Genomic DNA, 15,017 nt, shown 5'->3' on the forward strand with positions numbered 1-15,017 from the left:
GGAGAGTCAGGAGGCCCAATACACATCAGAATAGGGCTCCCCAACCAATGTCTCGGGCTTGCGGGAAGATGATGTGTGGCTCGTTGCTTGTCTGTGGGCTTAGTGTTTTTGCATCATGTCTGGAAGATGGCTATGAAGAGCAAGTCTCCAGACTTTTTCTCAGTAACCCTACACAGAAGAGCAGTTCGGGATGTCCATATACTGGACTTGGAAGAAGAGAGATAAATTAAGTATAGTAAACTTGGGACAGGATGATCTGCAAGTCAGGAGGTTCTTGGAGCTGGATGTAATAGTGTGGTTGGAATGTGTATGAGGTCCACGAGGACCAAAGGGGTCTGACAAGATCAGTGCAAGATAAGAGATGCAAAGTTTTATCAAAGTTACTGAAGTTTTTTTTTATTCTATTAGCTGCTACTATCACCTTGTCCATGTGAAACTTTACATCTTTTTGAGATGTCAGTTGTTTGAGGAACAAGTTGTTCTCTTCACCCTCCATGTGAACAAGGGGTGGGAATTCCTGTAAGCAGATCATGCTGGGGAGGGGACTCGGCACATAAGAGGTTGTCTGCCTATAATCACAGGATCAGAAGCTTTTTGTCGTCTGTGTGCAGGTGAGTTTGCATCAGGGGATTGGAATATTAAAGATTTTAATTACATAGCAAGCCTATCAATAACATTTATTTTGACAATTATACATTCTGTCCTGATTTATAAGATACATTTATAGGATAGTCTTCTTGGTTAATCCCAAATATTGAGAATTGTGTTTTTTTTTCTCACGGATGATCGAATCATTACTTGCTATTTTGCATATTTTTACTCTATAGCACCAACACCAAAGTATTACCGTAGTTAAAAGTTTAATAAAAAGCCAAATCTGTTTGCTCTTGCATATTCCTCATGTACTGAAGATAGCGGTCAGCCGAATGCTTGTTCGGTCGGCAGCTATTCCTACCAATTCCCGTATATATATGCATTCTCATTTCAGCTGAGTGTGCATGTTTTGAAATGAGAAGGATACAAGTCACTACCGGAGATCTCTGGCCATAGCTTAACTCCCGTAGGGAGAAAGGATCAAGTATGTTAAAATTAAACATGTCCAATTTTTTTCTGTTCTTGATGAATCTCCACATGCTTGGCCAATCCCTCCAACTCTTCAGAAATTTTCAATGTCAATTTTCAATGTCAATCATTTGTTCCATATGAAACCCAATAGATGGGAATGATAACCTAATATGTTCAACTTAAAACTGTGAAAAGTTTGCATCTGTTTTATTTCTATTGTCAATGGTGAAAAAATCAGACATTTTTAACATTTTTAAAAATCTCTGCCCATCATAAAATGACTGCTGGAATTAATGCAACTTGTGTATAGAAGCATAACAAATTGAAGTAATTAACACTGCAAATTTGGACAATAAACAGGCAGGACAAAATAAGAAAAAATGTGTAAAATTGCAGCCATACGCTAGAGGTTTTGCCTGGTCAAAAAAGCTGATTTCGACCATTTTCTGCCATCCATTGGTGAATTGGCACCTTTGTTACATGAGTTATAAAGAAAGTATCTGTTGAAAAGTTAATCGGCTGGGTTGGATCTTTTCAATTGAGGGGAGTAGTTGAATCTTCCTTTACATCAAAAAGTGTAATTCACTATGTCTTTCTGTACAGTAAAAAGACATACTAACATATACCGACCTAGTAAAAGACATAGAGGACACTCGTTTGGTTCCTGAATGCCAGTTTTTATATTGCTATACTTTTCTGGCCTCTAGGACTGTAATGTGGTTTGAATAAGGCACAAAATACTCTAAAAACACATAAAACACAAAAATACCAAATAGAGCCTCTTCTATGTGGCCGGTAATTAAAAAAAGTTATCCAAAACCCTCTGATTATGGACAATTTGGATGATCTAACATGTACGGTAGTTTTCAAGATGTTTCGCCAAGGAAGAAGTCATTGACAAGCTTAGATAGACCTTCTAGGGACGTTCGTTGAACAAACGTTGGGTCGATAGTAGAGTTGAGCGAACATTTTTGGAATCGGTCACCGAATCTGAATTTGCCATATTTGTGCCATATTGGTAACCTATTCGTGCCAAATTTATGTTTGATGATCAGTGCTGAAAATATTCGGTAATTTCTACTTCCATTGACTCTAATGACGCTCAGAGACTAATGCAAAAACAATATTTGCTGACAATCGGAATCGGAATCCAATTTTGAAAAATTTGCTCAACTCTTCTCAATAGCCATCGCATATGTTGTAGGCACATTTCTTTATTTATAGAGTATTTTTGGACAATGTGTTTGAAGGACCATGTGTTGTATGGTCGATGAGGCTGACCATAATGTCTTTTGCTGGGGTTGTTTTCTACTGATGATAAGTTTAGAAGGTTCTAATCTTTTCCAATAATCATTTCTTGACCTGTTATATCTGAAGTTCCCAGAATTTCAGAATCCTGTACAACCTGTGAACGCTATGTTGCCAAGTTTCATAATCCAATATCATAGGTCACTCTTGGCTTCATCGATAAGACGAGCTCACGGATAATCCATGCAAACAAACATCACTTTGATCACTTGTTTTGGTACATGTAAAATCAAAAGGTCAATGTACAAGGCAGGACTTTTCCAGAACACATAAACATGATCTGGAATTTGTAATCTTCAAATACCAGACGGGATAATCCATCATGCAGGAAACATACAAAGGGGAGATTTGACCTTTCTAAATCACTTAAGGGTCTGCAGTGATGGTTGATGCCATTATCAAAGTGTTTGTGATAGTTGTGTCATCCACAATATTAGGAAATCGCATGAACCCACTTGAGAGAATTTGATGGAAGATGAACCTTCTCGAAAGTAGACTTAACACCTTGTTGTCAACTCTCCCCAAATACCTAGGAGGCTTCCAACAATGGGGGCAACCTCCAAGACTCCAAAGACGTTGACAAGTCTCTTGAGTACCTAAATAACGTCTTAAAAGGTAGCACTCCCGCAACATCCAAACTAGTATTCAGGGGTATCAAGAGGATGTGGGATATGGATGGTCGTATCTTGAAAAAACGTAGTGTAGTATCTGAAAAAGGGGTGAAAATATTTTGACAATGTACTTTCTTTCAGGCAACATATTTTAAAAGCTGGTAAATATGTTTTAAGGGGTACTTCACACTGAGCGAGGTCGCTAGCGAGATCGCTGCTGAGTCACAAGTTTTGTGACGCAACAGCGACCTCAGTAGCGATCTCGCTATGTTTGACACGTAGCAGCGACCAGGCCCCTGCTGTGAGATTGCTGGTCGTGTCGGAATGGCCTGGACTTTTTTTTGATCGTTGAGGTCCCGCTGGGTAGCCCACATCGCTGTATTTGACACCTTACCAATGACCTCGTTGACGACTCAGACACCGACACATAGGCGTGCATTTGCGTTGCCTTTTCCGCACCCCTCCACTCCGATTGGTGGTCGCTACTGCGTTCTGATTGGTGGTCATGCCTTCAACAGAAGGCGACATAGTAGCGCTTCCATCCTTTGCTCCTGACTGCGTGGTGGTTTGCAGATCGTTGTAGAGTTCTCCGGCCTGCGACTCCTCTTCGATTTATCTATTCTTCAATGGTTCTTCTGACACCTATATTTTGTGCACGGTAGATATCGTTTGGGGTCTCAAATGCGTTTTCATTTTTCCTTAATTTATTTGGCAAGGCCGCCACCAATCAGAACGCAGTAGCGACCACCAATCGGAACTGAATGGGCACGGAAAAGGCAACGCAAATGCACGCCTGTGTGACTACAATGTCACACAGGACGTCCCTCATCGAGGTCTGAATCGTCATAATAGCTGCCATGTGATAGGGTCACAACGACCAACGACATCGTTGTACAGGTCGCCACATCGCTGCTGCGTAGTTGGGAAGATCTCATTGTTTGACATCTCACCAGCGACCACATAGCGACGCAGCAACGATCCCTGACAGGTCGTATCGCTGTCGAGATCACTTTAGCGTCGCTAAGTGTGACGGGGCCTTAAGACAGTAGTAAGAAAAAAAATCTTCCTCATTGTTACAGAGTTGTATGGGCATTTGAGATAATTTGGCTTTGTGTCCTTTAAAGAGGACCTGTCGCCAGGTCAAAAGTGTCCAGTTTTTACTCTTATTTTATTCCTGCTGCTCACCTGATTATTTAGTTGTTTTTTTTTTTTTTGGGGGGGGGGGGGAACCATCATATGGTTCCAGAGATATGAACCATTCTAAATAGTGTAATTTTTTAATCTTTATAAAAGGGGCGTTTCTCACAGGGTAATTATATAGAGCAGTCTAAAGACACACCCCAGAGGATCCTGTGAGCCACACCCCTTGTAAAAAACTATTTAAAAAATTGCACTAAATAAAAAAGATAATATCTCTGGAACTGAACTTTATGGAACATTATCAAGAATCACAAATTGGAATACTCAAGGAAGCAGCAGGAATAAAGTAAATCTGCACACTTTTGACCTGGTGACAAGTCTTCTTTAAGTCGTGAAACCTTGAGGTGGAATTAATTCCGATGTCAGCTCCTTTTTATTAGCCTATACATAGATTTGTTGATGGAGTTTTTTTTACTAAATGCAATAGCTTCCATGAATGAGAATAGGAACAATATTTCCTTGACTGTCATTCTTTGTTTTTTTTTTTCAATGGGATCCAGAGGTGCAGAACATGCAAAAGGGCTCATTTATGAGAATTTAGAATTTCCTTAATTCTTCCATAGCTGATCATGAACTGTAGTTATATCTTTTGAAATAGCCACATGAATTCCTCTAACGTCTTATTTCCCTTGTAGGTGTTTTCTCTATTTGTGGTGAAGATGAAGCTGCTACTCGCACTTTCTGTTGTCCTGATGGCTCTTGCAGTTCTGCCAGGTAAGTTTAATTTCTTATATGAACGAACGCTCTGATAAATTTATCTGCAAATTAGCATTTTTAAATGCAGGGTGTGATCCTTTAAATGTAGGGTGTGATCCTCCTGTAAATGTAGGGTGTGATCCTTTTGATGTCGATCAAAGATTTTTTTTTTGTAATACAGAGCTCCATATAACTTACGCTATGCATTAGAGGGATCTTGGGTGCATAAATGTCCATTATGGAGGTCAAAGCAGAATAATATGTATGCAATCAGCTTCTAAGCTGCCCCCTAGTGGCGACTGCAGGAAGAGAGAAAGTTATAATTAGCTTCTGTCCAATCAGAAAATTTGAAGCTCCCAATCAGAAAACATGGTTCCAAAGAAATTTGAAGAAAATAACCAGCACATGGCATGGATCTAAAAAGGACCTGCTGTTGAATCATGGAAATTTACCTAGAGGTCTCAATAACAACATCATTGGTCATATATACAGTGGGGCAAAAAAGTATTTAGTCAGTCAGCAATAGTGCAAGTTCCACCACTTAAAAAGATGAGAGGCGTCTGTAATTTACATCATAGGTAGACCTCAACTATGGGAGACAAACTGAGAAAAAAAATCCAGAAAATCACATTGTCTGTTTTTTTTATCATTTTTTTTGCATATTATGGTGGAAAATAAGTATTTGGTCAGAAACAAACAATCAAGATTTCTGGCTCTCACAGACCTGTAACTTCTTTGTGATCTGTTTGCAAAAATCCTAAACTTTAAGATAAAATAAAGATATATATCTATAAAAAAAACAGCTGGACTCTTAAAGAAATCTGTGCTATCCATAGATATAAAAAGCTTGTCTCCAATCTACGGTATGTTTATTTGGCATGGTAGAATTGTAAAACAGTTTTATTTCCTGTTCTCTGTACTTCTTTAAGACATAGACTGTAAATTGAAACATTGGATAAAGGTGGGCGTATAATGGCTGCATATGATGAAGTGCAACATTCACGGTAAAATCAAAAGCTATCAGTTATTTATAAGTGTAAGTGCACTTTACAGCCCTCAACAAATAGTATCACGTCAATTCGTGAATATATATATATATATATATATATATATATATATATATATACAGTGGGGCAAAAAAGTATTTAGTCAGTCAGCAATAGTGCAAGTTCCACCACTTAAAAAGATGAGAGGCGTCTGTAATTTACATCATAGGTAGACCTCAACTATGGGAGACAAACTGAGAAAAAAAAAATCCAGAAAATCACATTGTCTGTTTTTTTTATCATTTTTTTTGCATATTATGGTGGAAAATAAGTATTTGGTCAGAAACAAACAATCAAGATTTCTGGCTCTCACAGACCTGTAACTTCTTCTTTAAGAGTCTCCTCTTTCCTCCACTCATTACCTGTAGTAATGGCACCTGTTTAAACTTGTTATCAGTATAAAAAGACACCTGTGCACACCCTCAAACAGTCTGACTCCAAACTCCACTATGGTGAAGACCAAAGAGCTGTCAAAGGACACCAGAAACAAAATTGTAGCCCTGCACCAGGCTGGGAAGACTGAATCTGCAATAGCCAACCAGCTTGGAGTGAAGAAATCAACAGTGGGAGCAATAATTAGAAAATGGAAGACATACAAGACCACTGATAATCTCCCTCGATCTGGTGCTCCACGCAAAATCCCACCCCGTGGGGTCAGAATGATCACAAGAACGGTGAGCAAAAATCCCAGAACCACGCGGGGGGACCTAGTGAATGAACTGCAGAGAGCTGGGACCAATGTAAAAAGGCCTACCATAAGTAACACACTACGCCACCATGGACTCAGATCCTGCAGTGCCAGACGTGTCCCACTGCTTAAGCCAGTACATGTCCGGGCCCGTCTGAAGTTTGCTAGAGAGCATTTGGATGATCCAGAGGAGTTTTGGGAGAATGTCCTATGGTCTGATGAAACCAAACTGGAACTGTTTGGTAGAAACACAACTTGTCGTGTTTGGAGGAAAAAGAATACTGAGTTGCATCCATCAAACACCATACCTACTGTAAAGCATGGTGGTGGAAACATCATGCTTTGGGGCTGTTTCTCTGCAAAGGGGCCAGGACGACTGATCCGGGTACATGAAAGAATGAATGGGGCCATGTATCGTGAGATTTTGAGTGCAAACCTCCTTCCATCAGCAAGGGCATTGAAGATGAAACGTGGATGGGTCTTTCAACATGACAATGATCCAAAGCACACCGCCAGGGCAACGAAGGAGTGGCTTCGTAAGAAGCATTTCAAGGTCCTGGAGTGGCCTAGCCAGTCTCCAGATCTCATCCCTATAGAAAACCTTTGGAGGGAGTTGAAAGTCCGTGTTGCCAAGCGAAAAGCCAAAAACATCATTGCTCTAGAGGAGATCTGCATGGAGGAATGGGCCAACATACCAACAACAGTGTGTGGCAACCTTGTGAAGACTTACAGAAAACGGTTGGCCCCCTTCATTGCCAACAAAGGATATATTACAAAGTATTGAGATGAAATTTTGTTTCTGACCAAATACTTATTTTCCACCATAATATGCAAATAAAATGTTAAAAAAAACAGACAATGTGATTTTCTGGATTTTTTTTTCTCAGTTTGTCTCCCATAGTTGAGGTCTACCTATGATGTAAATTACAGACGCCTCTCATCTTTTTAAGTGGTGGAACTTGTACTATTGCTGACTGACTAAATACTTTTTTGCCCCACTGTATATATATATATATATATATATATATATATTAGATGGTGGCCCGATTCTAACGCATCGGGTATTCTAGAATATGCATGTCCACGTAGTATATTGTCCAGCCACGTAGTATATTGCCCATCGACGTAGTATATTGCCCAGCGATGTAGTATATTGCCCAGCCACGTAGTATATTGCCCAGCCACGTAGTATATTGCCCATTTACGTAGTATATTGCCCAGCCACATAGTATACAGCACAGAGCCACGTAGTATATTGCAGAGCGAGGTAGTATATTGTCCAGCCACGTAGTATATTGCAGAGCGATGTAGTATATTGCCCAGCCACGTAGTATATTGCCCAGCCACGTAGTATATTGCCCAGCTACGTAGTATATTGCCCAGCCTTGTAGTATACAGCACAGAGCCACGTAGTATATTGCCCAGTGACGTAGTATATTACCGAGCCACGTATGTGACAGGTTAAAAAAATAAAAAATAAACATACTCACCTAACGATCCGAGGGCCCCTTGTAGTTGAACATACTAACCATTCTGGTCGCTGCTCCTCAGTCTCCCGTCTCTCCGCTTCCTGGGATCCAACGGCGCAGTGCAGATGGGCGCGCGGCTGCCGCTATCTTGCGTTCCCCGGATGCTTTGCGAAATTATCCATATGACTTAGCGGTCTCGCAAGGCATCGCTGGGAAAGGAAGATGGCGGCAGGCGTGAGCGGCTCAGCGGACAACGAAGGGTGAGTATAGCAGGTTTTTTGTTTTTTTACTATTTTTAACATTACTTTCTTTTACTATTGATTCCGCATAGGCAGCATCAATAGTAAAAGGTTGGGGACACACAGGGTTAATAGCGGCGGTAACGGACTGCGTTACCCGCGGCATAACGTGGTCCGTTACCGCCGGCATTAACCCTGTGTTAGCGGTGACCGGAGGGGAGTATGGAGCGGGCGCCGGGGACACTGACTGCGTGGAGCGGAGCGCCGGGGACACTGACTGCGGGGAGCGGAGCACCGGGGACACTGACTTCTGGGCGGAGCGGAGCGCCGGGGACACTGACTGCGGGGAGCGGAACGCCGGGGACACTGACTGCGGGGAGCGTAGCGCCGGGGACACTGACTGCGGGGAGCGGTGCGCCGGGGACACTGACTGTGGGGAGCGGAGCTCCGGGGACACTGACTGCGGGTAGCGGGCGCCAGCCACTGACTGCGGGGAGTATGGAGCGGCCATTTTCTTCCGGACTGTGCCCGTCGCTGATTGGTCGTGGCTGTTTTGCGGCGACCAATCAGCGAATTGGATTTCCATGATAGACAGATGCCACGACCAATGAATATCCATGACAGAAGGACAGACAGACAGACGGAAGTACCCCTTAGACAAATATATATATATATATATATACTGTATATATATATATATATATATATATATATATATATTACAACCAAAAATGATGTTAATGAGATGGTCATATATATATATATATATATATATATATATATATATATTGCTCAAAAACATAAAGGGAACACTAAAATCCCACTTCCTAGATATCACTGAATGAAATATTCCAGTTGTAAATCTTTATTTATTACATAGTGGAATGTGTTGAGAACAATAAAACCTAAAAATTATCAATGTAAATCACAACTAATATCCCACGGAGATCTGGAATTGGAATGATGCTCAAAATCAAAGTGGTCAATGAAGCTGCAGGCTGATCCAACTTCGGTGGAAAAGCCTCAAGACAAGAAAAAGATGCTCAGTAGTGTGTGTGGCCTCCAAGTGCCTGTATGACCTCCCTACAAAGCCTGGGCATGCTCCTGATGAGGCAGCAGATGGTCTCTTGAGGGATGTCCTCCCAGACCTGGACTAAAGCAATCGTCAACTCATGGACAGTTTGTGGTGCAACGTGACGTTAATGGATGGTGCGAGACATGATGTCCCAGATGTGTTCAATCGGATTCATCTCGGTACCTAATGGCAGTCAGGATACCTCTGGTGAGCACATGGAGGGCTGTGCGGCCCTCCAAAGAAATGCCACCCTACACCATTACTGACCTTGGTGGAAACATGATGTCCCAGATGTGTTCAATCGGATTAATGTCTGGGGAACGGGCGGGCCAGTCCATAGCTTCAATGCCTTTATCTTTCAGGAACTGCTGACACACTCCAGCCACATGAGGTCTGGCATTGTCCTGCATTAGGAGGAACCCAGGACCAACCGCACCAGCATATGGTCTAACAAGGGGTCTGAGGATCTCATCTCGGTACCTAATGGCAGTCAGGCTACCTCTGGCGAGCACATGGAGGGCTGTGCGGCCCTCCAAAGAAATGCCACCGCACTCCATTACTGACCCACTGCCAAACCAGTCATGCTGAAGGATGTTGCAGGCAGCAAATCGCTCTCCACGGCGTCTCCAGACTCTGTCACGTCTGTCACATGTGCTCAGTGTGAACCTGCTTTCATCTGTGAAAAGCACAGGGCACCAGTGGTGAATTTGCCAATCCTGGTGTTCTGTGGCAAATGCCAAGCGTCCTGCACGGTGTTGGGCTGCTAGCACAACTTCCATCTGTGGACATCAGGCACTCAGACCATCCTCATGGAGTCGGTTTCTAACCATTTGTGCAGACACATGCACATTTGTGGCCTGCTGGAGGTTATTTTGCAGGGCTGGCAGTGCTCCTCCTGTTCCTTCTTGCACAAAGGCTGAGGTAGCGGCTGCTGGGTTGTTGCCCTCCTACAGCCCCCTCCACATCTCCTGGTGTACTGGCCTGTCTCCTGGTAGCGCCTCCAGCCTCTAGACACTACGATGACAGACACACCAAACCTTCTTGCCACAGCTCACATTGATGTGTCATCCTGGATGAGCTGCACTACCTGAGCCACTTGTGTGGGTTGTAAAGTCCGTCTCATGCTACCACGAGTGTGAAAACACAACCAACATTCAAAAGTGACCAAAACATCAGCCAGAAAGCATTGGTACTGAGATGTGGTCTGTGCAGAACCACTCCTTTATTGAGGGTGTCTTGATAATTGCCAATAATTTCCATCTGTTGTCTACTCCATTTGCAAAACAGCATGTGAAATTGATTATCAAACAGTGTTGCTTCCTAAGTGGACAGTTTCATTTCACAGAAGTTTGATTTACTTGGAGTTATATTCTGTTAAGTGTTCACTTTATTTTTTTGAGCAGTATGTACATATATATTTATATATCTATATATTTTATATATATATATATATATATATATATATATATATATATGTTACATATATACAGTATATATATTCTATATATATATATAAAAAAATATATATATATGTATAAGATGAGATTTTCAGCCCTTTTTTTAAAAATAAAAGTGCCCCTCTCGGCTTATACTCGAGTCATTGTCCCAGGGGGTCAGCGGCTCTCACATCATACTCACCTGCTCCCGGCCCGGTCTCTGCACTTCCCTGCTTCTCCAGTGCTTCTCCGATGGTGTCCGGCTCCCGCAGCTCTTCTTGTGTTCAGCGGCCACATGGTACTGCTCATTAAAGCAATGAATATGGACGCAACTCCACTCCCATTTGTTTAGAGCACATATTCATTACTTTAAAGAGTGGTACCTTGTGACCGCTGAACACAGGAACAAGCTGCCGGCGTGCCGGAGGCCATCGGAGAAGCAGGGACCACACCAGGAGGGTGAGTATGACGGGAAGGGTGAGCCATGCGATATTCACCTCTCCCCATTCTACCGCCGGGCTATGTCTACCGCGTCCTCTGGCTGTGACGTTCAGATCAGAGGGCACTATGACGTGTTTAGTGCGCGCCCTCTGCTTGAACAGTCACTGCAGAGAGCCGGATGACACAGCGGTGTGCAGCGATGGCACGAGGACAGGTGAATATCTCAAGTGCCGGTGTCCTGAGCCAGCGGTGACACCGGCACCTCGCCCCCATAGCGTGCCTGTATCCCCGCCTGCTCAGGACCTCTGCACCTAGACCCCAGTAATGAGAAGTGAGTATGTCATTTTTTTTATCGCAGCAGCATATGGGACATATTATTCCATGGAGCATCTTATTGGGCCATCAACCTTTGTGCAGCATTATGTGGGGCATAATATTCTATTTAGCATCTTATGGGGCCATCAACCTTTGTGCAGCATTATAAGGGGCATAGTATTCTATGGAGCATGCTATGGGACCATGAACATTTGTGCAGCATTATATGGGGCATAATATTCTATGGAGCATCTTATGGGGCCATCAACCTTTATGGAGCAGCATATGGGACATATTATTCTACTGAGCATCTTATGGGGCCATCAACTTTTGTGCAGCATTATATGGAGCATAATATTTTATGGAGCATCTTATGGGGCCATCAACCTTTGTGCAGCATTATATGGGGCATCATATTCTATGTAGCATCTTATGGGGCCATCAACCTTTGTGCAGCATTATATGGGGCATCATATTCTATGGAGCATCTTATAGGGCCATCATTAACCTTTTATGCAGCATTATATGGGGCATATTTTAATATGGAGCATCTTATGGCGACCATCATGAACTTTATGGAACGTTATATGGGGCTCCTGATTCAGTATGGATATTCAAAAACATGTAACCTACTGATGTCTCAATTAATTTTATTTTTATTAATATCTATTTTTATTTTTTAAATTTACCGGTAGCTGCTGCATTTCCCAACACAGGCTTATACTCGAGTCAATAAGTTTTCCTAGTTTTTTGTGGCAAAATTAGGGGTCTCGGCTTATACTCGGTTCGGCTTATACTCGAGCATATACGGTATATATATATATATATATATATATAAAACCAACATTGATGCTATATATACCGGTATATATATATATATATATACAGGGTGGGTCATGTTTATGGATACACCTAAATTAAATGGGAATGTTTGGTGATATCAACTTCGTGTTTGTGGCACATTAGTATATGGGAGAGGGAAAACTTTTCAAGATGGGTGGTGACCATGGTGGCCATTTTGAAGACGGCCATTTTGGATCCAACTTTATTTTCTGTTGAACGCAGTACCCGGGTCATTGGAGCAGATTTCAATGCAAGAAGATACCCTACGCAAGAAAACTGTCACCATTCCCATTTGATTGATACACCTAAATCAAATGGGAATGGTGAAAGTTTCCTTGCGTAGGGTGTCTTGCATTGAAATCTGCTGCAATGACCCGGGTACTGCGTTCACCAGACATCAACACAATTTATTTCCGCTCTGTAATGTGCTGCTGCAGTGCAGTATAGAGCAACCTTCACCAGGGGGTGCTGCTTAAGGAAAAGAGGTTGTACACACAGCGCAGCAACACTGAACAACAACACAGGTGTCACAGGTGATGAAAGAGACGTGAGACAAGCCAAGGCCATACACGGAGATAGCAGCACGGTACAGAAGGGGCGAGCAGAGAATAGTCGGGGACAAGCAAGAAGTCAGAGCCTACTGGTAACGTGGTAACCAAATCGTGAGATGTAAGACGGAGTCAGGGTACAAGCCAGAGGTCAGAACAAGTCATAAACGGGTGCAGGCAGTCAGAGGCAAAAAGGAACACTAGTACAAGTATCCAGGTCAGGTGCTCAAACCGTGCAGCATGAACTATAGCTGACACTGGCCCACAGGCTGCAGAGGACTTAAATAGCTCAGCCAGCTTCAAAGTGAGGCAGAGGGGATTAACTCCCACATGACCAGTCCAGAGATAAGACAGCTGAACACAACCTCAGAACTGGATCATGACACGCTCCTCGTGTGTTAACCTCTGCGACATGTCAATGGCTGTAAACAAAGAGAAAATTGTAAATATCTCATGAAAGAATAAAGTTACGTTAAAACCATTAAAACCAAGCACACCATTGTTGTTCTTGTGAAATTCTCAATAAGTTTGATGTGTCACGTGACCCTTTTCCCATTGGAAAAAATAAAGTTGGATTCAAAAATGGCCGACTTCAAAATGGCCGCCATGGTCCCCATCCATCTTGAAAAGTTTTCCCCCTCCCATATACTAATGTATCACAAACAGGTAGTTGATATCACCAACCATTCCCATTTCATTTAGGTGTATCCGTATACATGGCACACCCTGTATTTCTATATCTCCATATTGGTTGTGAAGACCTCAAGGTAAATGTCAGTGATTCAACAGCGAGTCCTTTTCAGATCCATGTCATGTGCCCATATATGTATATTTATAGTTTTAAGGGTTTATGGTCGTGAGAATTGCATAACCACCATTGACAAATAAATATTATTTTTGAGATTAAATCACAAAATGTATGAGCAATACCCAGTATCCTCACACTGTAATAGTTGTATGTCCTCCATGGACTAGTGGTTTCCAATGTGATGCTTCAACTCTGATAATACCACCCAAAGGCGGTCAAGACGTGCTGGAAAATATAGTTTTGCAACATCGAAAGACCCATAGATTGGAGTCACAGTCATAGCTAACTGGACCATATTGACCCACGATCACCACCATTTCTCATCTCCTAAATTGTCTTTTCCAACAATAGAGTCCACCTCAGCAGAGACCAAGGAGCCCTCAATAAAGGATCAGCTTAAGTCTTTTGGAGAAACAGTTAAAGCTGCCGCTACGTCAGTGGGGGAACAGACTAAGGCCGCATTTGAAAAACTGCACAACAGTGAATTTGCCACAAGCGCCAGGTATTTACACAACTTATTACATAATGATTACTTATTGCACCTATGTATTGAACCACAACTGGGGACATCCAGAAGATGCCAACCAAGTCACACAAAGATTGTCAAATATTACTCTTTATCTGTCCGATAGTGTATATAGTATATGCCCTACCCCCCAAACTACTGTTTTTGTGCCCTGCATAACGGCCACTGGTTAGCTTAAAAATGTGAAATGTGAGAGTGCTGTCATAAAAGGGTTAACTTGGACTGTCTACTATAGATCATCCAGAATAAAAGCTTACTGGAGCAAAAAGTGAAATTATCCTCCCACAATATGGCGAATGAAAGATGTATCATTTGTCTCTGTAAATTCTCTCTCTTATCTATGAATTAAAATGTTGCCTCCTCTCGAGTGGTTGCCGCCTTAGGCGAGGATCTTAATCCTCTTTATTTTTAATACATCCCATGATTTTACTATAGTAGGTCACCCCCTTGTTTGGAGTAACTTACCACATTGCAAGAATTTAATACATTTTTTCTTTTCCAGGAAAATATTCTCTGATGGTATTGAGAAAATCAAAAACAAGTTTTCTAAGTAATTACAGAAGAAGAATCTCTACAAAGGCAACCTCTTAAAGCCTGCCTAAAAATATGTAAACCTGCTTAAAAAGATGCAGACGTCACCCCTGTGATCATAGAGCAATCCATATACCTATCATGCCAATCTAATAAAATATGTGCTCCCCCA

At 42.1% G+C, this 15,017-nt stretch overlaps 1 protein-coding gene across 1 annotated transcript; it reads left to right on the forward strand.

Moving 5' to 3' along the window:
• Positions 1–442: 442 nt before the first annotated feature.
• Positions 443–15,017, forward strand: LOC138650898 (apolipoprotein C-I-like). The gene is made up of 4 exons (XM_069740760.1): positions 443–611; positions 4,820–4,898; positions 14,140–14,290; positions 14,817–15,017. Exons 2-4 carry the CDS (start codon positions 4,844–4,846, stop codon positions 14,866–14,868), a joined length of 258 nt encoding a protein of 85 aa, XP_069596861.1. The 5' UTR covers positions 443–611; positions 4,820–4,843; the 3' UTR covers positions 14,869–15,017.

The sequence above is a fragment of the Ranitomeya imitator genome, chromosome 10 (genome assembly GCF_032444005.1).
Source record: "Ranitomeya imitator isolate aRanImi1 chromosome 10, aRanImi1.pri, whole genome shotgun sequence".
Classification (NCBI taxonomy): Eukaryota; Metazoa; Chordata; class Amphibia; order Anura; family Dendrobatidae; genus Ranitomeya; species Ranitomeya imitator.